The sequence below is a fragment of the Physella acuta genome, unplaced genomic scaffold, assembly GCF_028476545.2.
Source record: "Physella acuta isolate Inbredline_101_S28 unplaced genomic scaffold, ASM2847654v3 ptg000285l, whole genome shotgun sequence".
In the NCBI taxonomy this organism is placed as follows: Eukaryota; Metazoa; Mollusca; class Gastropoda; family Physidae; genus Physella; species Physella acuta.
In genome coordinates, this window is record NW_026731804.1 from 567,657 (window position 1) to 590,944 (window position 23,288).

Genomic DNA, 23,288 nt, shown 5'->3' on the forward strand with positions numbered 1-23,288 from the left:
ATAGACTTTCTTCGGGGGGGGGCGGACTCTGTTAAAAGTATATATTTTCTATATAAATTCCATTTCGTTCAAAGAGATGACTGGAAGAAACTACGGCCGAAATGCTATCATTAATGTTACACAACCACATATTTGGCCTTTCGTCGTCCAGAAAAAAAATAGAAAGCTTAGCTAGGCATAGGCCTACGTCATTTTTTTTTACTTGATATGCCAATTTGAGCACAAGCACTGTCGAAACACACGAATACGGATTCTGTTAAGTAAATTAAAATATTTTGGAATTTAATAATAGAGGACATTAAATTAATGGAATTTTATAATCTATTTTTTATTATTTTGCCAAAGTTATTTTAGAAACTGAATCTACCTCACATTTTAACACGATGACTTACCAAAATACTCAAAAATAGCTATGCCAATTTAAAATCTGGTATGTTACTAATGGTGGACTGCTATACAGTCAACAAATGACAATAAAGAAATAAGAAGAAAGGCTTTTTCACACAATGACTTGAGTCTTGACAGTTAATGAATGAATACTATGGCTGCTCAGGAAAAGTCAAACAGATTCGTTGATTACTTCATAATTTGTGGGCTTGATGACTCTAGTGAATTAGAACCAGATAAATTGTCAGGTTAGTAAATAATTTCACTTGACTTTGTTTCACGATTGAGTTGAGTGACGACCTATCGAGTTTGATTTTCCAGTGAGTCAGTCAAATCAAGCGATTGGAAAGTTATAGATTATAGATCTAGTAAAAGATCTAGATCTAGTGATTTAGAATCTATTTACATTTTACATCTACTACTAGATCTAGTTTGTTTCTATTTTTTTTTTTTTTTTTGTATGACCAAGGCCTCCAAGGGCCTTCTTGAATCTAGCTAGATTTCTAGATCTATCCAATCCATACATCTCTATTTCCAATCTTAGCCAACCATTCTAAATTTAGAATTTTAGATCAGTGGTCCTTAATCTTTTTGGAGGTAACAAACCCCACCAGTTTCATATGCGCTTTCACCAAACCCTTCTTAATAGTAATAGTTCTACTGTCTGCACTGCCAAAAATGTCAGGTGTGTGTCTTGACCTCCGTCAAACCCCTGACACTGACTCACCGAACGCCTGTGGTCTTTACCCAGGTTAAGATCCACTGTTCTAGATCTAGATCTATTCTACACCATATCTTATCTACACTCAAAATAATATTGACACATTAAATATAACATACAAAGTAAGCTAAATGCTTACAATTTGTATTGTAAAACTGTGTCTGAAAATTATAATCTTGTAATTTTTAAGTTTTTGTTTAGGGTTTTTCTATCTGAATCAAATTAGCAAAAATGTTGAAGTATTTTTGAGTTAGCTGTGAGACATCAAGACCACTTAAAGTTGAATTAATTACTATATTACAGTTATATCATACATTTTAGGAATTAACAGATAATGCTAACTTGGACCTTGCCATATTGAATACTTTTTTTTTTTTTTTGTTAACACTATAACAGTAACCATAAGTTAGCATAAAATTATCCTACCTACTTTTGCAGGGGACAACCAGCAAAGTCCACCATTAGAACGTCCTTACAAGTCAAAAGTTCTTGCTCATTTTCCTGAATCAGTACCTTGGAATCCTTTTGATGAAAATGCAGTTGGAATGGTACTTTTTTTGTTTTACAAAAATTTCATTGTGTTATAATCCCAGCCATCTTTTGGTTTTGATTACCTTAAACCTCTATGTATTTTTCTTTAAATTACAGCTCTGTCTGCCTAGAGGTCTATCTTTCAAGACACAGAAAGAATCAAGGCTTCCAAAGTTTCACTCTTTTATCATCACCCGAGAAGATGGCTCAAAAACGTATGGCTCGGCCCTTGTCTTTTATGAAGAAGTCACAAGCAAGTCGGTGTTGGATGCTATGCAGACACTACATGTTATGCACCAAGCAAATACTGTGGTTAAGTTCTCAATAAATAGCCCAGAACCTGTTAGAAAGATGATCCTGCCAGAACGCAAGGACAAATGTCTCTTCGATGCCAACCGTGATAAACTTTATGTTACAAAGTGTATATGTCTAGTCACACCTTTGCCATTTGTGAGGTGAGATGTTTCACTTATTTTATTTCATTATGTAAATTTAAAAAAATCAATTTTGAAATGTCAACTATAGCCTCTTATAAAACAATATGAACAGTACTGAGTACTAAACAAGAATTAATATTTTAAAATAAATTTTTCCTAAAAGAAATTATATTTTGAACATTTCATCCCATGTATCAAACACTAAAAAACACTTTTTAAATTATGTATTTTAGTTTATTTTTATAAAAAAGTATTATGATCTGTTCTTGTGATTAAAAATATTTTTATTTATCAGATCATGCCAGCAGTTTTTACAACAGTTATATGAAGCCTCGCAGAAACCTAACCAGCTGGCAATGACACTAGAGTCTTATGTATTTAATGTGATATACGATATCCCTCTTCCACCGTGTGGCAGAAGCATGAAGTTTTTTGGCTGTTCTGGTCCTGTATGTGTGATTAGACCTAGTGAGTACAACATTCACTTACTAAGATTTTTGTTATATTTATTTGGTGATAAATGCAAAATGTAAATATATTTTTTTGTTTTTCATTTTCTAGGCACTCAAGAATTGCCTTTGTTTGATTTCTCTCTGTATGAGCTGTTTAAATTACTTGGAATAGATACTGTGGTTGAGGTCTTTAAATGTGTTCTACTTGAGCATCAGATTTTATTGTATTCATCTGGTAGGTATTGTAGATGAGTAGTATCAAGGAAAAATGCATTTTAAAAGATTTAGTTTATTTCTTCAAAAAGATGTCAATATTGAAAAAAAAAATCTATCTTTAGTGGAATTATGTTAATTATCAAGTTGTATTAATTTTATCAGTCTTGAGCTGATGCATATGATTATGAAATGTTTCTCATATTATTTTAGATTATCAACGACTAATGCTAGTGGCCGAGGGAATGTGTACACTGGTGTTTCCCTTCCAGTGGCAACTAGTCTATGTGCCTATACTACCAGCTTCCATGCAGCATTTCCTTGACGCTCCAGTCCCTTTTATCATGGGTCTGTACAAAGTATCCAACACAGACAAGTCTCAGCTGGTTCTTCCATCTGAAGTAATTTAGTTTTTTTTCTTTATAAATAGCAGTGGTGATAACTGGTATGGGGGTCGGCGTGGTCAAGGCGGTAAAGCTCATGGTTGCTAAACCGAAAAGTCTCGAGTTCAAACCCCCGTGCAGATGAGGCTCGTTAGCTAGGGACAGCCACTCTTCTAGGAGAGACAACTCCAAAATTAAACAACTGCTGCCTTGTAGTTTGTTCTTGGTTGGACAAAGGCTATGGAAGCAAATCCAAAAAGAAAAGCAGGCTGAAATCGGAGTCAATGGCCTCAATGGCGCATAACCAGTTGACACGTAACGCTTAATTGTGTTGGAGGCGTGGTAGAGTCGGCAAAAAGCTCATGGTTGATAAATTTGAACAAAGTCTCGAGTTCAAACGCACTGGCAGATAATTCTCGATCACCTTCAACACTAATAATTAAGAACGAAGAAGAAGAAAGAAGATAACTGGTAAAAAGTTTGGAAGAGATTTAACGTTTACTTTTTTTAAAGAAATTCTTTTTCCCTTTGAGCAAAATTTTTCATCAAAAATATTTTAAAACTTACTTTTTAATTTTTATTTACAGTCGTGTTTCCTGGGAACGTCTAATTTCCTCCTTGAAAAACCTGATTTATTGTCAAAAACATTCTGTTTTCATGCAAAAAAACTTCCTAATTTCTTAGTCGGTAGTCAGTTCATCTTTAAGTAAATAATACATAGAATGTAATAAAATTATATTTTTTGCTAATTCTAATTTTCTCCAGGCCAACATGTGTTTTGTGGATATTGATAGTAAGTCTGCAGAGTACCCAGAGGACCTCCCCATGTTTCCATACCAAAATGACCTAAAGATTGAGCTGACTCAGGTTATCAACAAATACCAAAACCTCATTGGTGCTGAGAAAATGTCCAGGAGCTATCCCACAACACCTCGCAGGGAACCTGGGACAAAATCTTCGCTAAGGCCTGAAGATTCTCTAAACACTAACACAGGGAGCTGGCCAAACTCTCCCAAACGGAAAGAAGTTCTACAGAACAGTGAAGCATGGAACAAAATTGCTAGTCTTGCCAAAAAAACTGGAGTCTGGGATTCCATTGAAGATATTGTGCTGGACGACACGCCAGGAGACACCGAAAGAGAAAGGGATCTCCCTGAAGCCTATGACTCCAATAGCATGCCACTTTCAGAAATAAACAACATGAAGTTTAACAACGCTGTCAGGGAGATATTTCTCAACTGTTTTGTGCACATGTTTGCGTCATATGAAAACTTTGTCATCAACCCCTCCCAGGACCTGGAGTCCTGGCTCAGCAACAGGGAGACGATCCACAATTTTGACAAGGCAGCATTTCTTAGCGACCAGCCCGCCGCTCATCTTCCCTTCCTGTCAGCTTTCATAGAAACACAAATGTTCACCACCCTGATGGACAACAAGATCATCTCCCAGTGGGAGGATACAGATCCTTGTCTGCACCTGTTTGATGCTCGCATCAAGGATTTAAAGGAGGCCGCTGGGGGTGAGCCACGAATCATCACCTACAATCCCTGTAGCACTTTAGAGGAAACTGGTAAGTTCTTTCCAACTGTCGCATTTACCTTAATTAAATCACAGACCTACCTGTTAGAAAAATGTAGAGAGCCACAATGTAGAGATACAAATGTCATCAATAAGCAATAATCTTCAACTCCTAGCTATTTCATATTTAAAGCATTATGTCACAAATGCTAAATATCTATGCCTGCTTTATATTTTTTTCAGAGCAATATATTGAGAAGAAGGCAAGAAACATAAACTTTATAGCCAGCAAGCCTCATGAAATAGCCAGTCATATTTCACCTAGTCAGTATGTTAGTGGTGTCTTTCCATTGTTGAGCAAAGAGTTGTTGTATTCTGAGCCTGCTAATTCTAAGTAAGTTTCATTTCATCATTTTATTGCTACTCATTTTAAGTGAAATTATTCTACAAAATACTTTTATTACTTGCCATGTTAGTTTAAAAAATAAATTAGCATAAGATTTCAGCTTATCATGCATGTTGTGTTTGTTAGGTCAAAGTTTCGTGATAATGCAAAATGGAGAAGAAAAGACAGACAGCTTCAACACAAGGAGCATTTACAGGCCAACATAGAGGCTGAGCAGCAAGAGGTAAGAAAACTAGTTCAGCAGTGAATAATGAGAAACACTTATTCAGCACTGAATAAATTTTACTCATTTCTTCTCAGGTACTCTGGTTTTTCTGTCACACTTTCTTTTAAAATAAAAGACGAAATTGTTGAAGTTTTGGTTTCTAGAAAAAATAGGCAACAGATCAGATTATGACTGAGCATAAAAAGAAATGGCTGTTAACATTAAAGAAGTATTTACCAATTGAAGGCTCTTGAAATGTACATTATCCTAATGTCAGTGAAGTTTATTTTAATAAAACACTATAGATTTTTACTTGTAGGTATATCTGATTGTCATCAAACAATTCTGCCTTACTCGTCAAGAATTATTTCTGATTTTTTAAAACGCTAAATATTCCCCATTAGCTTTATTCATTTGGCATTACCATTTCTTTATTTAAAAAAAAATTATATATAATTAACAACGCCAAGTTACATTTAATGTTGGAAAACTTTAGGCTAAATTGCCAAAGGTTCCAGTTTTCTCTTGGTTTAAGTAACAAAAACGTTGAATTACCTCATATTAATTTTATCTCAACATGTGTGACAAATGTATTTTTTATCCCTTAAGTTTTCAGTTGAAGAAAAACCTGCCCCATTATGGGTTGTAAGTACTGACACACCTAGCTGATGCTCATAGCATCTCCATAACACATGTAGGCTAATCATAGGCTTCCATAGAAGTTTCATTTATATTTTGCCTTGGTGAAGGTAACATCTGATGAGGGTTTCATTTTTTTTTATCCTCTGCTAATTTAATCCATTACTCATGCTTGCATTATAACTGCTCTTTCATCTTTGCTTATTTTATATGAATAAATTGAGGTAAGTATTTGTAATTGGGAAATCAGTCTATAGTCAAGAAACAGAAGGCTCTATATTTAGACTTACTAACTATATAAAATGTTGAAATGTTTTACCTTATTAATTGAGAGATTTTTAAAGGTTATTCTAACTTGTGAACAACAAAACAACTAAGATATAACAGTTGTTCAGTTGATTCTTTGCTTCCTTTTATTTCTGTAACAAATATGAATTTAAACAAACTTTAGCATAAGGTGTATTATTTTGTTCAGTATTAGATAAATATGGAACAGTGGTTTATGAATTTTTGCTTGACAGCTATGCTTTTGTGCTAGACTAAAATACTTACTACCAAGTCTGAAATGATTACTGTAAAAAAATAAATTGTTTACTGGTTTAAGCAAACCTGGCAAAATTACTATTCTGATAAGTTAATCTTCAGGAGGAGATAGAGCATTTGTATTTTTTTAAAATCAGACTGTCGACAGTAGTTTATTTAAGCTTTCTTTTTAATCCTTAGATATTTAGTTTATTTTTACTAATTCTTCCAAGATCTACTCTGACATTCCCTTAACCCCCACAACTTTTTCTTGTGATAAACTAAAGTTTTACAAGTCTATTTTCTTATTTTAAGCATTGAGACACCTAGTAAGAACTAGATTTGATTTTCATGAGTACTACCGTAATCATAATCATACTCTTTATATTTGTATAGAACAATTAGTACAAATATACTAACATACAGAAGACAAGCTCACCTAAATGTCATGTCTGATCCTGGACTACATAGTTAACTGTAGCCTAACATAAGTTTTTAGTCACTAGACATTTACAATATGATTAATTCATACCACAATATAACTTATGCGAGAATAAAATATTATTTAAACAGAAATTTCGTTTTACAATAGTATTTAACATTATATTTTTTTTAACACAGAAGAACACTTCACATTTTGTTTTATTGTGATTTACTTACAAATAAAGTTTTTGTTCAATAAAAAAAAATGACCAATGTATGTCATGGAGCCGCGCATGATGATTAAATAGTTGTTGTTTAATGTCACACATCTCTCCTCATATAACCCATCAATATGATGAAAAACTCATATAACATCAATATGATGATTAAATAGTTGTTGTTTAATGTCACACATCTCTCCTCATATAACCCATCAATATGATGATAAATCAACATAAATATTGTTTATTGCTGTTGATCTCTATGAAAGCCACTAATATGATGGCACCTCCACTTTCAGCAATACATGAGGATAAGGAAACCCCAGCTGCCAGACATGTCTCAGGCTGGCATGGCCCAGACCAACTGGAAGTTTGTGGAGACTTTGTTGAAGGAATGTAAAACTAAGGTAGGTTTTAGTGACATTGGTCAGCTAGCATGGCCCAGACCAACTAAAAGTTTGTGGAGACTTTGTTGAAGGAATGTAAAACTAAGGTAGGTTTTAGTGACATTGGTCAGCTAGCATGGCCCAGACCAACTAAAAGTTTGTGGAGACTTTGTTGAAGGAATGTAAGTTTTAGTGACATTAGTCAACTTACACTAATGAAATTAATCCTTGTGTCTAGACAAAATATTAGGTGGATAATGTAACCAATCCTTATGTCTAGACAAAATATTAGGTGGATAATGTAACCAATCCTTGGGTCTAGACAAAATATTAGGTGGATAATGTAACCAATCCTTGTGTGTAGACAAAATATTAGGTGGATAATGTAACCAATCCTTGTGTGTAGACAAAATATTAGATAGATAATGTAACCAATCCTTGTGTGTAGACAAAATAGGTGGATAATGTAACCAATCCTTGTGTGTAGACAAAATATTAGGTGGATAATGTAACCAATCCTTGGGTCTAGACAAAATATTAGGTGGATAATGTAACCAATCCTTATGTCTAGACAAAATATTAGGTGGATAATGTAACCAATCCTTGGGTCTAGACAAAATATTAGGTGGATAATGTAACCAATCCTTGTGTCTAGACTAAATATTAGGTGGATAATGTAACCAATCCTTGTGTGTAGACAAAATATTAGATGGATAATGTAACCAATCCTTGTGTGTAGACAAAATATTAGGTGAATAATGTAACCAATCCATGTCTAGACAAAATATTAGGTGGATAATGTAACCAATCCTTGTGTGTAGACAAAATATTAGATGGATAATGTAACCAATCCTTGTGTGTAGACAAAATATTAGGTGAATAATGTAACCAATCCATGTCTAGACAAAATATTAGGTGGATAATGTAACCAATCCTTGTGTGTAGACAAAATATTAGGTGGATAATGTAACCAATCCTTGTGTGTAGACAAAATATTAGGTGGATAATGTAACCAATCCTTGTGTGTAGACAAAATATTAGTTGGATAATGTAACCAATCCTTGGGTCTAGACAAAATATTAGGTGGGTAATGTAACCAATCCTTGTGTCTAGACAAAATATTAGGTGGGTAATGTAACCAATCCTTGTATGTAGACAAAATATTAGGTGGATAATGTAACCAATCCTTGTGTGTAGACAAAATATTAGATGGATAATGTAACCAATCCTTGTGTGTAGACAAAATATTAGGTGAATAATGTAACCAATCCATGTCTAGACAAAATATTAGGTGGATAATGTAACCAATCCTTGTGTGTAGACAAAATATTAGGTGGATAATGTAACCAATCCTTGGGTGTAGACAAAATATTAGGTGGATAATGTAACCAATCCTTATGTCTAGACAAAATATTAGGTGGATAATGTAACCAATCCTTGGGTCTAGACAAAATATTAGGTGGATAATGTAACCAATCCTTGTGTGTAGACAAAATATTAGGTGGATAATGTAACCAATCCTTGTGTGTAGACAAAATATTAGGTGGATAATGTAACCAATCCTTGGGTCTAGACAAAATATTAGGTGGATAATGTAACCAATCCTTGGGTCTAGACAAAATATTAGATGGATAATGTAACCAATCCTTGTGTGTAGACAAAATATTAGGTGGATAATGTAACCAATCCTTGTGTCTAGACAAAATATTAGGTGGATAATGTAACCAATCCTTGGGTCTAGACAAAATATTAGGTGGATAATGTAACCAATCCTTGTGTCTAGACAAAATATTAGGTGGATAATGTAACCAATCCTTGGGTCTAGACAAAATATTAGGTGGATAATGTAACCAATCCTTGGGTCTAGACAAAATAGGTGGATAATGTAACCAATCCTTGTGTCTAGACAAAATATTAGGTGGATAATGTAACCAATCCTTGTGTGTAGACAAAATATTAGATGGATAATGTAACCAATCCTTGTGTGTAGACAAAATATTAGGTGAATAATGTAACCAATCCATGTCTAGACAAAATATTAGGTGGATAATGTAACCAATCCTTGGGTCTAGACAAAATATTAGGTGGATAATGTAACCAATCCTTGGGTCTAGACAAAATATTAGGTGGATAATGTAACCAATCCTTGTGTGTAGACAAAATATTAGGTGGATAATGTAACCAATCCTTGTGTGTAGACAAAATATTAGGTGGATAATGTAACCAATCCTTGTGTGTAGACAAAATATTAGGTGGATAATGTAACCAATCCTTGGGTCTAGACAAAATATTAGGTGGATAATGTAACCAATCCTTGTGTGTAGACAAAATATTAGGTGGATAATGTAACCAATCCTTGTGTGTAGACAAAATATTAGGTGGATAATGTAACCAATCCTTGTGTGTAGACAAAATATTAGGTGGATAATGTAACCAATCCTTGGGTCTAGACAAAATATTAGGTGGATAATGTAACCAATCCTTGTGTCTAGACTAAATATTAGGTGGATAATGTAACCAATCCTTGTGTGTAGACAAATTGTTAGATGGATAATGTAACCAATCCTTGTGTGTAGACAAAATATTAGGTGAATAATGTAACCAATCCATGTCTAGACAAAATATTAGGTGGATAATGTAAGCAATCCTTGTGTGTAGACAAAATATTAGGTGGATAATGTAACCAATCCTTGTGTGTAGACAAAATATTAGGTGGATAATGTAACCAATCCTTGTGTGTAGACAAAATATTAGATGGATAATGTAACCAATCCTTGTGTGTAGACAAAATATTAGGTGAATAATGTAACCAATCCATGTCTAGACAAAATATTAGGTGGATAATGTAACCAATCCTTGGGTCTAGACAAAATTTTAGATGGATAATGTAACCAATCCTTGTGTGTAGACAAAATATTAGGTGGATAATGTAACCAATCCTTGTGTGTAGACAAAATATTAAGTGGATAATGTAACCAATCCTTGTGTGTAGACAAAGAAGATGCTGGTGGAGAAGATGGGTCAAGAAGCTGTGGAGCTGGGACACAGTGAAGCCAGTATCACAGGAGTTGAGGAAAACACTCTGATAGCCAGCTTGTGTGATCTTCTAGAGAGGATCTGGAGCCACGGCTTGCAGATTAAGAAGGTAAACAAAGCTGCAATTTACAGATTAAGTTGGTAAACAAAGCCACAATTTACAGATTAAGTTGGTAACAAAGTTTACAATTAAATAATGTTACAGTTTACTTAAGAAGGTAAACAAAGTTACATTTTACACATTTAAAAAGAAAATGAAGATTATTTGGTATTTGATTGTGTCTCTGAAAATGTAAAATAATTTTATTTCCCAGGGCAAATCTGCTGTGTGGTCTCATTTGTTAAGCTACCAAGAAATCGAAGAAGGAAATGAGAACAATAAACCAGTAGACCCCAAGCTCTTGACTCCTGGTATGTTTGTTTGTTTGTTGCTTGTGGGCTGTGGGTGTAGACAAACAGTAGAGGCGGGGGCTGTAGACAAATGTGGTTCTGTCATGTTCCAGTGTGGCAGGAGCTGTAGATAAATAGGGTTTTGTTCCATCTTCACAGTTGAAACATATAGTTTATATTATCTTCTTCTTGTTTCCTATTAAACTTTATCTATTAACTGATAGCAAATATATTTTAAAATGCTGCCAATATTCAAAGAACGACTATTCTCATTTACTCATGACACAACTTAAAGCATCAAAATTAAATATAGTTTAATAATTTTTATAAAGTTTAACTTGTTTTAATGTTGGAAAATTTCCATTAATTTTTGTGTGATATTTCTGTGTATCTGATTTCTAGTGATATTTCCGTGTGTCTGATTTCTAGTGATATTTCCGTGTGTCTGATTTAAACTTGGGGCTTGTCTGTTACTTAATTATACAGCTGTGACTATTCCCACCATATTTGTGAACTAATTTTTTTTTCTAGTAATGCACATTTTAAGTTGAATGAATGCTTGAGGTTAAAGCACAACTTGTTTATCAAGTTATCTGCCCTTTTATCAGTGTCAGCCAATCACATTCCTTCTTTTATTACATTGCAGTGTATATTAGTTTATTGAAATCAGTGTTATTAAAAATTTGTCTTTAAAGTGCTAAACTATTGGGACATTTTATTAAACTAAAAATACTGAGTTAACATTAATTCCAAAATGGACAACCACAATGATCTGTATTTGTGTAAAACCGTTTGTCTTGTTTTAAATTAATATTAATTCTATTTAGAATAGCTATAAGCCTATTTACTTTCTTATATATAGTAAACAATAGCATCTACCATTTTATTTAGTATTGTCTACCCTTGTAAAGGAAATCAATATATAAAGGTTGACCCATGTTAACTTTCTTAATCAACCCTGCTGTTTTAAGGTGTGCCCAAGCATCATAGCTTGATAGATATCAAACTTATGTGTAAAGATTGACCCTTGACCCACGCTAACTCTCTGTATCCCCACTGCTGTTTAAAGGTTTGCCCAAGCGCCATAGCTTGATAGATATCAAATCTTTGGTTGATGGATCATTTACTATTCTGGGTCGGTCTATTTCCCTAAGCAGTAAGTAGCTCGCAGCCATCCTTGCAGGCCAGTTCATGTTGTTGTTATTTATTTGTTATTTCTTTCTTTGGCCACTTGCTAGACTAGCTGCATGAGACAGCACTCTTTTGTTGACTCAACTTGTAGACTGTGTATTGTGTTTTGTTCATCTTCACTTACCTCCCATATGTAGACATAGTGGTCAATTAGAATGCATGAGGATAACAACACATTTGAGCTTCTAACCAAAGGTGTATTTATATATTATTAAAGACAAGTAATTGTAAGATGGGTGATGAGTATTGTTAATTTTTTTTTTTTAAATGTAGACAAAAAAAAATGCTGGGACATCCTTTTTTGGGTAAAAAATATGAATATTTTTCTAAACCACATTGTCATTCAGGAGTGGTAGGATAATTTAAGATTAGATACTTTTATTCTCTAATTAAACCTTTATAAGGTGTTTCTTTTAAATATGTTTGTATTAGTTGATTGAGTTTGTTATTTTTGTGAATTTTGATTGACTGCTGGCTAAATTTTATTGGTTAAGCCAGGTGTGGCCATCTTGCTCTAGCGTCTATAGGCCATCTCACATTTACCTGGTTTCTTCTTCTAAAGTAACAACATTAAATATGACAGTCTACAGTTGTCCTCTTAAATATTCTTGCTTTAACTGAATATACAAAAATACAAACCTTGTTGCTTTTTACAGTATCTTGTGTACAAAATTTAGTATGAAAAATGTGTAGAAATGACATTTAAGAGGTGAATCAGTTGTTTTGCTGGTGACTCATTTTGTGTTTTGCATGTTTATCTAATTCAACTTTATATTAACAAATTGTGTGAGGTAATTCTGCAACTAAAAAAAATTATTTGAAAATTTTCTCCTTTTGAAAAGATGAAAACTGTTTTATTCTCTCATTAAGGTTTTGGGGACAACTGAAGCACATTTTGCTGCTTAAGCTAATTGATTACTCAACCCTCAAATACAATATTCATTATACTTTCATTTCACTTGCCTTTTTAAAAACATTATAGTATAGATGAGTGGATTATATTACTTGCTAAGATTGATATAAATACTATATGAATGTATTATTATTTAGAATAGACTGAAACACTCAACAGAAATAGTTGTGAAAGGAAAAAAATAACTCTATATAGGCAACTACACTGTATAATTAAAAGTTATTTATTGCTGGAAATATAGAATGATCTGACAACAGATATTCAAAACATAGGCAACTGTTTGATTTATAACTAAAGACTACTCATTGGTTTTGAATAAAGATTTATTGAATTTCTCGTCAAATTTTCAGTAGCTAAGAGATTGTGTGGTTAACATGCATTTTTGTTGTGCTTAGATATCAATTTGATTGGTCCATTGGTAGCTAGGCATGCCCAGTCAAACAACATACATTCTTCAAGGTGTTTTTTTCCTGTCACGATTGTTGTACTTAATTGTTGTTCCAAACTTTAACTCTTTGTTGTAACCGATGTCTGTCTTAACATTATAGTTTTGAATTCTGAGATAAGTTTTTGAGGTATATTTGAAGTTACAAGTCACCAGCATTACTTTGAACATCTACATTTCTAATGTTCTGAGTGGTTGAAATAAGAACCAATCAAGTTGCTTGTTTAAATATTACTCTGTTATCTCCAGTTCAAGTTTTTAAATAAGAAGTGAAACAATTAGATTGTTTATTTAAAGTATTTCACTATATTTTACTTGTTACATTTTTTAAAATAACCAGTTGGAAAAAGGCCTCTGTGCCTACTGTTGTTACCATTATTGAATAAATTGAAATTGTTATGGACCAGTGTGTGTTGCCTACTTCTGTGCATAGGCCTACCCATTTTGGATAAACACATTAGCTTTTTTCAATATATTTTTCTTTAAGTATTTTTATATTTTCATTAGGTAGTTAATCATATGCTATTTCAAGTATCTTTATATCATTACCCAAGTGTTTATTATATTTTCTTGTGACTAAATTCATAGAGCTTTCTTGGGGATCTCTAAGTATATACATTTTATTTATTGGTTTAAAAAATTAAATTGAGTTTTTAAATTTAAAAATCTTGTAATATAAGAGTTCAAACGTTATGAAAATTTGTTAAGTATGAATTTTGATTTTAGCAGGCTATTTGTTGCAGCCTGCCAACCTAATTTTTTTTTTTTGCTAACTGACTTTAGTTTCTCACAATGTTTCCTTTGGTTGAGTTTTTAAAACAATTTATTAATTTCTTAAATAAAATTTTTTAACATATTTATCTGCTTAATAAATTAGGTTAATTAACTTTCAGCTGTCACTACATATGTGTGACCTTATTTTAAAATGCCACTCCACGTCACAACTTTTTATTGTGCTGAAATTTTTTTAAAAGTATACTGGTTGTGAGAATTTTCAGCCAAATGAAATAAAAAATGTTGACATGAAGTGGCTAGACCTCCATACATCTTCTGGCATCAGGAAAACCTAAACATACATCTTTAATGGCTGTTGTGGGGAGAACTTGAATCCAAACCTATTGCTAAGCAACAGTCTAAGACTTATAACACCTGCCAGTCTTTCTCTCTACACCATGTTGGGAAATGGATTCTTCTCTCTATACTTCTGACATCTCATCTTGAGATTATATAACAAAAAAATGTGTATTGCCTGATCATAAACATGTACAGCGTTATCATTTTAGATTACGTTTAAATAATGCTGAAACAGTTTTATGGAGCTTTATTTCATATAATTATCATTATATTGGGTGAGGTCCATAATTAGCTCTTTTAATTTGCTCTCATTTGTAATTACAATATTTAAGGTTAAATTAAATACACATAATGTTTATGGTAACTATAGTCATTTAAAAAAAAGCTTAGAAAAAAAGTACATTTTCAAAATATTTGAGATTGAGTCCTTTAATATTATAAATTTATATTATAACTTTGTTACTTAAATTACTTAAAAAGTTATTGCTTGAACAAAAATTAATTATAAGCACAAGGTAAATAAGTATGAATGAAATAAATAAATAAGTCTATTTTACAATTTGAAAAATCATCACAAGTGATTGCTAAAAAGAGGTTTGAATGTTGCATGTTTGAATCCAGATTTGTCCAACATTGGAGTGGACCCTGACAAATTACAAGACCGTCCACCTGAGAAGACTCACAGAAGACGAGGGAGTCAAGGCAGAATAGAGTTACCTGTGCTTCGTCCTATGCCGAAATCTTTGCTCATTGATATGAAGTGAGTCAAATATCCTGCCATCTAATTAGTTGAAATTCCTCATTTTCATGATTTCACTTTAAAATCATTGAAGAGTAAATTTTTATATAAGTGCAAATAATTTTCTCATGTCGAATTTTGATAAAGTTTTATTGTAATTCTTTTATTAAATATTTATTTTCTTTGTCCTTTAAAAATTACTTGTTTAGAAACAAATTTTCTCATTTTTTCTTTCTTAAAATGTTTTATTCTTTTTTTTCATAAATTTAACCACTAATTTAAATAATTTAAGAAATTAATTTAAAAAAAAGCAAATAATTAATATTTTTTAAATTGATCAATTTAATTATGTTAAGTAATTTTTTTACTTTTTTAATCAGGAAAATACAACAAATGTCAGACATCCACACTGATGTTGGCAAAACCAGGGCATTAATTCGCTTGGCTTTAGAAAGGAAAATGTTATCTGGCCACCTGAAACAGTTATTAGCTGATACAGATCTTCTCAGGTTTTTAAAATTTTCAAAAAGATAGTTCAAACTAAAGGTTTTAAAATAAGTATTTAAATAACTTCTAGTCCCTTCATATATTTTATTTTTATTATACCTTTCACCTGTAACCTCAAATAACAATCTGTTAATCAGACTTAGTTGCCTATTTTTACTTGTGCTAGACTGCATTGTTTGTTGTTTTCAGAAATTTGTACAAACGCTATGCCTTCCTGAGATGTGAAGATGAAAGAGAACAGTTTTTGTATCATTTGTTATCACTGAATGCTGTGGACTTTTTCTGTTTTACAAATACATTCCCCAATACCGGTGAGTGTACCATATGGTGAAAAATGGTTTTAAACTCTTATACACATTTGACGTTAGTGTATTCCTGCAAATTTTAAAATAATTTTGCTGTTTTCAGTAGAGCTGTATAATGTTATTTCATTATTCATGTATACAAGAAATCAGCTGTAAATTTTTGTTGTTGACAGTGGTACCCTATCGTGTTTTGATCTACCCGAGCACCAAGCTGGGCTGTTCTACCACAAGTGCCAATGTCTGGCTCTCAGTTGCTGGCCAGCTTGGGGAGACTGGAACCATTGACGTCGCTAAGAGCTTGCTGGAGATGAACTTTGAGGTGCGTCAAAAAAAATTTGTGCTAGAAATCTCTTAAATATTTTTTTAAATGTCATACTCAACTAGAAAAAAAATAGAAATTTGAAAATTTATAGTATTTATAAAATAATCTATTTAAAATTGAGATGAATTTTGAGATTAGTAAAAAAAATTGTGCTAGAAATCTCTTAAATATTATTTTAAAAGGTCATACTCAACTAGAAAAAAAATAGAAATTTGAAAATATAGTATTTATAAAATAATCTATTTAAAATTGTTTAGTGTTAATATGTAGTTTTATAGTATATTTTTGTAGGGCCTAAATTAGATGATCATAATAGTTTTTGTCTTTGTTTTGTTAGCATAAAAATTTAGGTGTGTTGACGACACTGAGGATAGGCCATGACAACAGTGGTATGATGCCCAGGTGGCTGGTGGAATACGTGCTGGTCAGGAATGAGCTCACTGGACATACATACAGGTAGAGTTTACTGTGAGGTGGTTTACATTCTTTTCATGAGAATAGCCATTGCTGGTAAAACTTGTTTAATTTGGTAGTTTTGATTTATGTTGATCATGTTATTATGGACTTAAGTGGTGGTGGATGATTGGGTCACGGTGTTGATGATGGTAGCTTAGGAAATTGTTGATTCTTCTTCTTTGTTCTTAATTTTTAGTGTTGGAAGGGATCGAGCCTTATCTGCCAGAGAGATTAACTTGAGACTATGCTGTTTTATTTGTCAGGTTTAACTGTGGCAGATGGTTAGGTCGTGGTGTTGATGATGGTAGCTTAGTAAACTCTACTGTTTTATTTGTCAGGTTTAACTGTGGCAGATGGTTGGGTCGTGGTGTTGATGATGGTAGCTTATGAAACTGTTTTATTTGTCAGGTTTAACTGTGGCAGATGGTTGGGTCGTGGTGTTGATGATGGTAGCTTATGAAACTGTTTTATTTGTCAGGTTTAACTGTGGCAGATGGTTGGGTCGTGGTGTTGATGATGGTAGCACTGAGAGACTACTCGTAGCTGAGCTGATGCACCACACCATTGATACAGAAGGTATGTTTGTACAGCTGGTTATATGACAAGAAACAATTTTAGTCTGTATGGCTGGCTATGGGACTTTTAAGTAACATTTGCATAGATTGTTTTAGGCCATGGATGGTTTAGCATAATGTGAATTATAAACTGAACTCTATTGACACTATCCAGACTGTATTATTGTTAGTCTGGTCCAGCTGTCAAGTTCTACTTGATTACATGAACAAAATGTAGATTCTATCTGCATTAGTTTAGACACAGATGTTATACCTTTGTTTCTCCCTGCTCTGTAGATGAAGTTGTTGTTACCTCCCCACCCAGGACATGTTCACCCAAGTCTCCAAGGAAAGCTCAAGATGCAAGTGAGTTAACTCTAGCTAATTGGCTAGGTAGTTTAGAACTGTTACCTGTAAATGACTTTGTGCTGTGACCCATCTGTGACCTTGTGCTGTGACCTGCTAGTTACCTTGAACTATGACCTGTTAGATACATTGATACATGTCATGTTCTGACCCCCCAGATGCAGGTCTAGCAGAAATTCAAGAAAACCTCGGCCAGGCTGTCAACAATTTGGTCAAACATTTCTACAAGCCTGAGAAAGAGGTAAACATGCCAATGTGTTGTGTGTCATATATGCACTCATTTATTGCCATAAACTGATAAAGATAAATCATGTAAAAGTCTACTTAAATTACTTGACTGGAAGTAAGCACCCGGCAATGTTTCTCCCCCAGCGAGGAAATATCACTTTTCTCCTGTGTGGAGACAAGGGCCTGGTCAACTGTATGGAGCAAGTCTTTCAATTTGGCTTCAGGTCGTCGCGACTCTTTAGGAACAAAATTTTTATTTGGGACTACATGGGTAAATACTTTGTTACTTCATCTTTACTTGCTGTCTGCTTTTTTAAATAGGAAAATAAAAATAATGAATACATTTCGGTGCTAAATTAATCTCAAAGTTTACCAGAATTATTTTTTTCCATGATCTTTTTTTAGTACCCACACCATATCATAGACTGTCTTTTTTTACCATTTATTTCAAGTTCAAACGTGACAATGTAAACATAAATAAATGCTCTATACAATAGAATATTCTTAGTATTTTTCAAGTAAAATTTAAGGCTAATTTTGTGCGTGAAAAACGACACTTACCTTGGGAAAATGAAAAATGAACTTATTTTTTAGTAATTTTTTTGTAAATAGAAAATGAAAGTAGGCCACATTCACATAATTGATTACATAAGTTATCTACAACATAATTTATTGTACAAGTTACAACTCAACATATCAAGCATTTAGGTGATTCCTGTATGTGGTTATTACAATTCTCTATCAATATTTGTGTTGTCTACCTCTGGTCTCTTGTCTGTCTTTCTGTAGAAAGATATTTTTGTTGTGTAAAAGTTCAATGAACCCCTTGTTTTTCCACAGAGCGCCTGAAAGTTTTCTTTGAGAACGCCCTGTCTGGCAGCTCCTCTCTCCAGCTGACAGAGATCTGTAAGGCAGGCTACTGGTTGTTCTGTGACCTGGTGGGGAAGATCAACACGGCCTCCGACACAGTGGGCAAGGATGGCAAGTTTCAAGTTTTTATCTGTGTGGGAATCAGGTAATACCATCTGTATTCATTGTGTATAGCTAAGTACACCCCTTTTCAGACCATACAGGTGAAGTAGAGTGGATCAGGTAATATAATCTGCATTCATCATGTATAGTTAAGTACACCCCTTTTTAGACAGGGCAGGTGAAGTAGAGTGGATCAGGTAATACAATCTGTATTCATTGTGTACAGCTAAGTACACCCCTTTTTAGACCAGGCAGGTGAAGTAGAGTGGATCAGGTAATACAATCTGTATTCATTGTGTATAGTTAAGTACACTCCTTTTTAGACCAGGCAGGTGAAGTAGAGTGGATCAGGTAATACAATGTGCATTCATCATGTATAGTTGATTACACCCCCCCCCTTTTTTAAGACCAGGCAGGTGAAGTAGAGTGGATCAGGTGATACAATCCGCATTCATCATGTATAGTTGAGTATCCCCCCCCCCCCCCCCTTTTCAGACCAGACAGGTGAAGTAGAGTGGATCAGGTATTACAATCTGCTTTCATCATGTATAGTTGATTACACCCCCCCTTTTTTAAGACCAGGCAGGTGAAGTAGAGTGGATCAGGTAATACAATCCGCGTTCATCATGTATAGTTGAGTTGGCCCCCCCACCTTTCAGACAAGCCAGGTGAAGTAGAGCGGATCAGGTAATACAATCTGCATTCATCATGTATAGTTAAGTAGCCCCCCCCCCCCTTTTCAGACAAGGCAGGTGAAGTAGAGTGGATCAGGTAATACAATCTGCATTGATCATGTATAGTATAATAGCTACCCCTTCAGATGACCTAGAGCTAGTTAATGACCTGCCAATGTATTCTGTAGGAAGCGCTGCCTCCACCGCTGGCTCCCACTGATGGCCAACACAACAGTGACAGCCCAGATGTACGAGGAGAACTCATTCCTGCGCAACCCAATCAACATCAACTTTGTCATGCACATCCTGGACTCACTCACAGAGTTTGACATTCCACTGGAGGCCTCGCTGCTGCGGGGTATCGACCTAGATTTGTAAATGTGCCTCAATGCATTTGAATCGGAGCATTCATCAGTTCTTTCACATGGTCTCAGCTGTTTTTCTGCTTCGTCTGGGTAGCCACACTTTCTCTGGGGTAGCCACACCTTCTCTGGGGTAGCCACACCTTCTCTGGGGTAGCCACACTTTCTCTGGGGTAGCATTTGGCTTAACAACATTAATGCCACACCTTCTCTGGGGTAGCATTTGGCTTAACAACCTTGGATACAATCCTAGTGCTGAGCCTACTCTCTGTGGGTGTGTATGTGTGTGTGCGCGCTGTTTGTGTGTGCTGTGTTAGCTGAAAGATGTGTAGCCAAAGCTTTGTTGAAAATTGCATTTTTGTGATTTTTTTCAAATTTTAAAGAAATTATTCTAGTACAGGGTGATTTATTTGAAAGTGAGCAAGTGTTAGTAAATAAATCTTGCCCTACTAAATGACTCAATGAAATCTGCAGATGCCACATGTTTACCTGTGCTAGCTGTTGCTTGTTGATAGTTGCCTCAATGTGCAGGAAATAGCTTGATTGTTGAACTTGTAAATATGTTCTGTACATACCTGGCCTGACTACTATATTTCTGGTGGAAAAATGGCTTAGCACAAGTTAAGACACCAGTTTATCAATTGTCTTCAGCTTTTTACAATTTATTTTGTTGAATTCTTAGAGTAACTGTAATTTATTTTCAAACCAGCGTCATTACGGTCACCAACTTTAGCTGCAAAATGTCAGGAGCCATAAACTCATTCACTTTTATCACTCACAAACTCATGTCAGGAGCCATAAACTCATTTATCTATACCAGTCACAAACTTGTGTAATCTTTTGTTCAAGATACTTGTACATTTGTTTTACCACTCTTTTATCCAACAAAATTGCATGAAGATATAATCTTATTTATTCATTTTAAACATTTCCTTTTTTTCCTTTTTTTCCTTATTTACTTCTAATTTTAAAACATGTTCCTGTCATTTCAGTCATGTTTTAAATTCTATAATTATGTTTTAATCTTTTAGCTACTAGCCATTTTAGTATGGAATATGTTCTAATTTTATTATTTTAGTAGCCTATCTGTTCTTATATTTAATTACAATTTTGAAAAAGCAAAAGAAGCAAACAATTAACTTTTACAAACAAAATAAAAATTTTAAATATGCCGAAAACAAACCTTTATATCGCAAGAAATGTTATGTTAAAAATTGTTGCTAATGATTGTGGAGTTGACTGAGGACATATTACATCTGGTTATGTTGTTTCAATTGTTGCTAATGATTGTGGAGTTGACTGGGGACATATTACATCTGGTTATGTTGTTTCAATTGTTGCTAATGATTGTGGAGTTGACTGGGGACATATTACATCTGGTTATGTTGTTTCAATTGTTGCTAATGATTGTGGAGTTGACTGGGGACATATTACATCTGGTTATGTTGTTTCAATTGTTGCTAATGATTGTGGAGTTGACTGTGGACATATTACATCAGCTTTAGTTTTTTTTTCATGACTGCCTTTTTGTAATCACCTGGAATGATTACGCTCATTGTACGTAATATTTTGGTGTGTGTCAGCCAACTTGTTTGTAAGTATGTAATACGTTGGTGTGTATCAGTCAGTGCTAGACACTTGGTTTGTACATAGTTTTGTTGCTTCAGTAACGTAACTTCTAAGTGCAGGCCACTTTGTTATAAGCATGGTACTTTATTTTCTTTTAAATAACACAAACAAATTGTAGGCATATTTTTAAAAACAATGTTTTAGGCATATTTTTAAATCTCACAAACAATATGTTAGGCGTATTTTCCCACAATGTGTATTTATTTAAATGGTGGCCATCAAATCTGATCAAGTTGAATAGTCTTAAAGAACTGTAACTCAACTCTTTACATGGTTCTTCAGCTCTGAGCTAAAACATGTTTGATACAAGATTATATGTGACATTTTGTTTGTTTTTTTTGCAATGTATGCCTTTTACTCTGTTTAGTTGTAAGATGATTGCAAAAAAGGTTTGACGCAAATAATTGTTTCAGAAATTAAGAAACCAATAAGGACATCTAGTATGACTTTCTGAAACTTGTCTGCAAGTTTGGAAATGAGGTCCTAAATAGCCGAAATGTATACTAGTCTAGAGTTAAGTGTAGAGGTCCTAAGTAGCTGAAATGTCTACTAGTCTAAGGCTAGGTGTATAGGTCCTAAATAGCTGAAATATCTACTAGTCTAAAGTTAAGTGTAGAAGTCCTAAATACCTGAAATATCCATTAGGCTAGTGTTACTTGTAGAGGTCATATATAGCTGAAATGCCCACTAGTCTAGGATTAAGTATAAAGGTAGCTTTGACATGATATGCCCAGGTTATTGTTTTCACTTAGGTGATTGCCCTCATCTCATAGCTAGGTTCACTGTCCATTCCATTTGATTCTCATTCCTGTTTAGTTTACGTCGATCTGTTCGTCTTTTAAACTGGGGTTTCATTTAGATTTTATTACTACATCGAATCTCCTAATGGATCAGTTATCCAAATTCAAACATTACATCTCTTTCTTCCACCCCCCACCCCAATGTCTTCATAGCCACTATTTCTCTGTATATAAATCTATTGGCTCCTGAAAGTTGTCATATGACCAAGTCATGTGACCAAGTCATGTGACCGAGTCATGTGAAATCCCTGGTCAGTGTGATCAGTGACCTGCAGTTGACTTTATCATCACAAGTCAGCCTTGGAATGACCTGGATTATGACTTAACTAGCCAGTCATCCTTTGTGACTTAACTAGCCAGTCATCCTTTGTGAGGTGACTAGATTGTGTTGAGCGTGAAGTTGTTAGTATGGCCCTACAGAACTGTCTATGGTACTTAATATGAGCAATGGAACTTGTGATATCAATGTTGATTTTTAATGTTATCACTGTTAAATTTTTTAAACGACATTTTTTTTGTGTGTCTACATCTTGTATACTCCATTTTTTTCTAATTCATTTTTTAACTGAGTGAAAAATTTTTATTGCTTGTGCTTGATGGAGCCAGAGAAGACATGATACTTCGATTCATTCAGTTTTTGCATCAATGTCTCGACTAAAACAGCCTAAATAAATTCTAAATATGCATTCAAGTAAAAAGTGTATTTCTAGTATTTTTTAATACAAATCTGTAGCTAGAAGTTTTTGTTCAACATTTTTTTACATGACCTTTAGTGCTTGTAGTGATGGGAGTAGCAGGTCTAAGCTTCCAGTTGAAAAGCTGTACGAACAAGATTCAAGGATTGTTATGGAAATAAATAGGATTTTAATTCATGCGTTATG

At 33.8% G+C, this 23,288-nt stretch overlaps 1 protein-coding gene across 3 annotated transcripts; it reads left to right on the top strand.

The window, feature by feature from the left end:
• The first annotated feature begins 295 nt into the window (after positions 1 to 295).
• LOC131939616 (DENN domain-containing protein 5B) lies at positions 296 to 23,281 on the top strand. Of its 3 annotated transcripts, XM_059298027.1 has the most exons (26): positions 296 to 635; positions 1,547 to 1,656; positions 1,757 to 2,094; positions 2,372 to 2,544; positions 2,638 to 2,763; positions 2,955 to 3,142; positions 3,890 to 4,694; positions 4,886 to 5,036; positions 5,175 to 5,271; positions 5,863 to 5,898; positions 7,358 to 7,465; positions 10,437 to 10,589; positions 10,795 to 10,891; positions 11,940 to 12,026; positions 14,008 to 14,028; positions 15,115 to 15,253; positions 15,613 to 15,741; positions 15,929 to 16,050; positions 16,218 to 16,363; positions 16,704 to 16,822; positions 17,301 to 17,398; positions 17,674 to 17,742; positions 17,901 to 17,983; positions 18,115 to 18,241; positions 18,811 to 18,985; positions 19,805 to 23,281. In XM_059298027.1, the coding sequence occupies exons 1-26, from the start codon at positions 533 to 535 to the stop codon at positions 19,992 to 19,994; spliced, it is 3,990 nt and encodes a 1,329-aa protein (XP_059154010.1). In that variant the 5' UTR covers positions 296 to 532; the 3' UTR covers positions 19,995 to 23,281. The 3 variants fall into 3 exon arrangements, with proteins under 3 accessions (XP_059154010.1, XP_059154011.1, XP_059154012.1); XM_059298028.1 differs by lacking the exon at positions 14,008 to 14,028 and having other exon boundaries at positions 297 to 635; XM_059298029.1 differs by lacking the exons at positions 5,863 to 5,898; positions 11,940 to 12,026; positions 14,008 to 14,028 and having other exon boundaries at positions 297 to 635.
• The last annotated feature ends 7 nt before the right edge of the window (positions 23,282 to 23,288 follow it).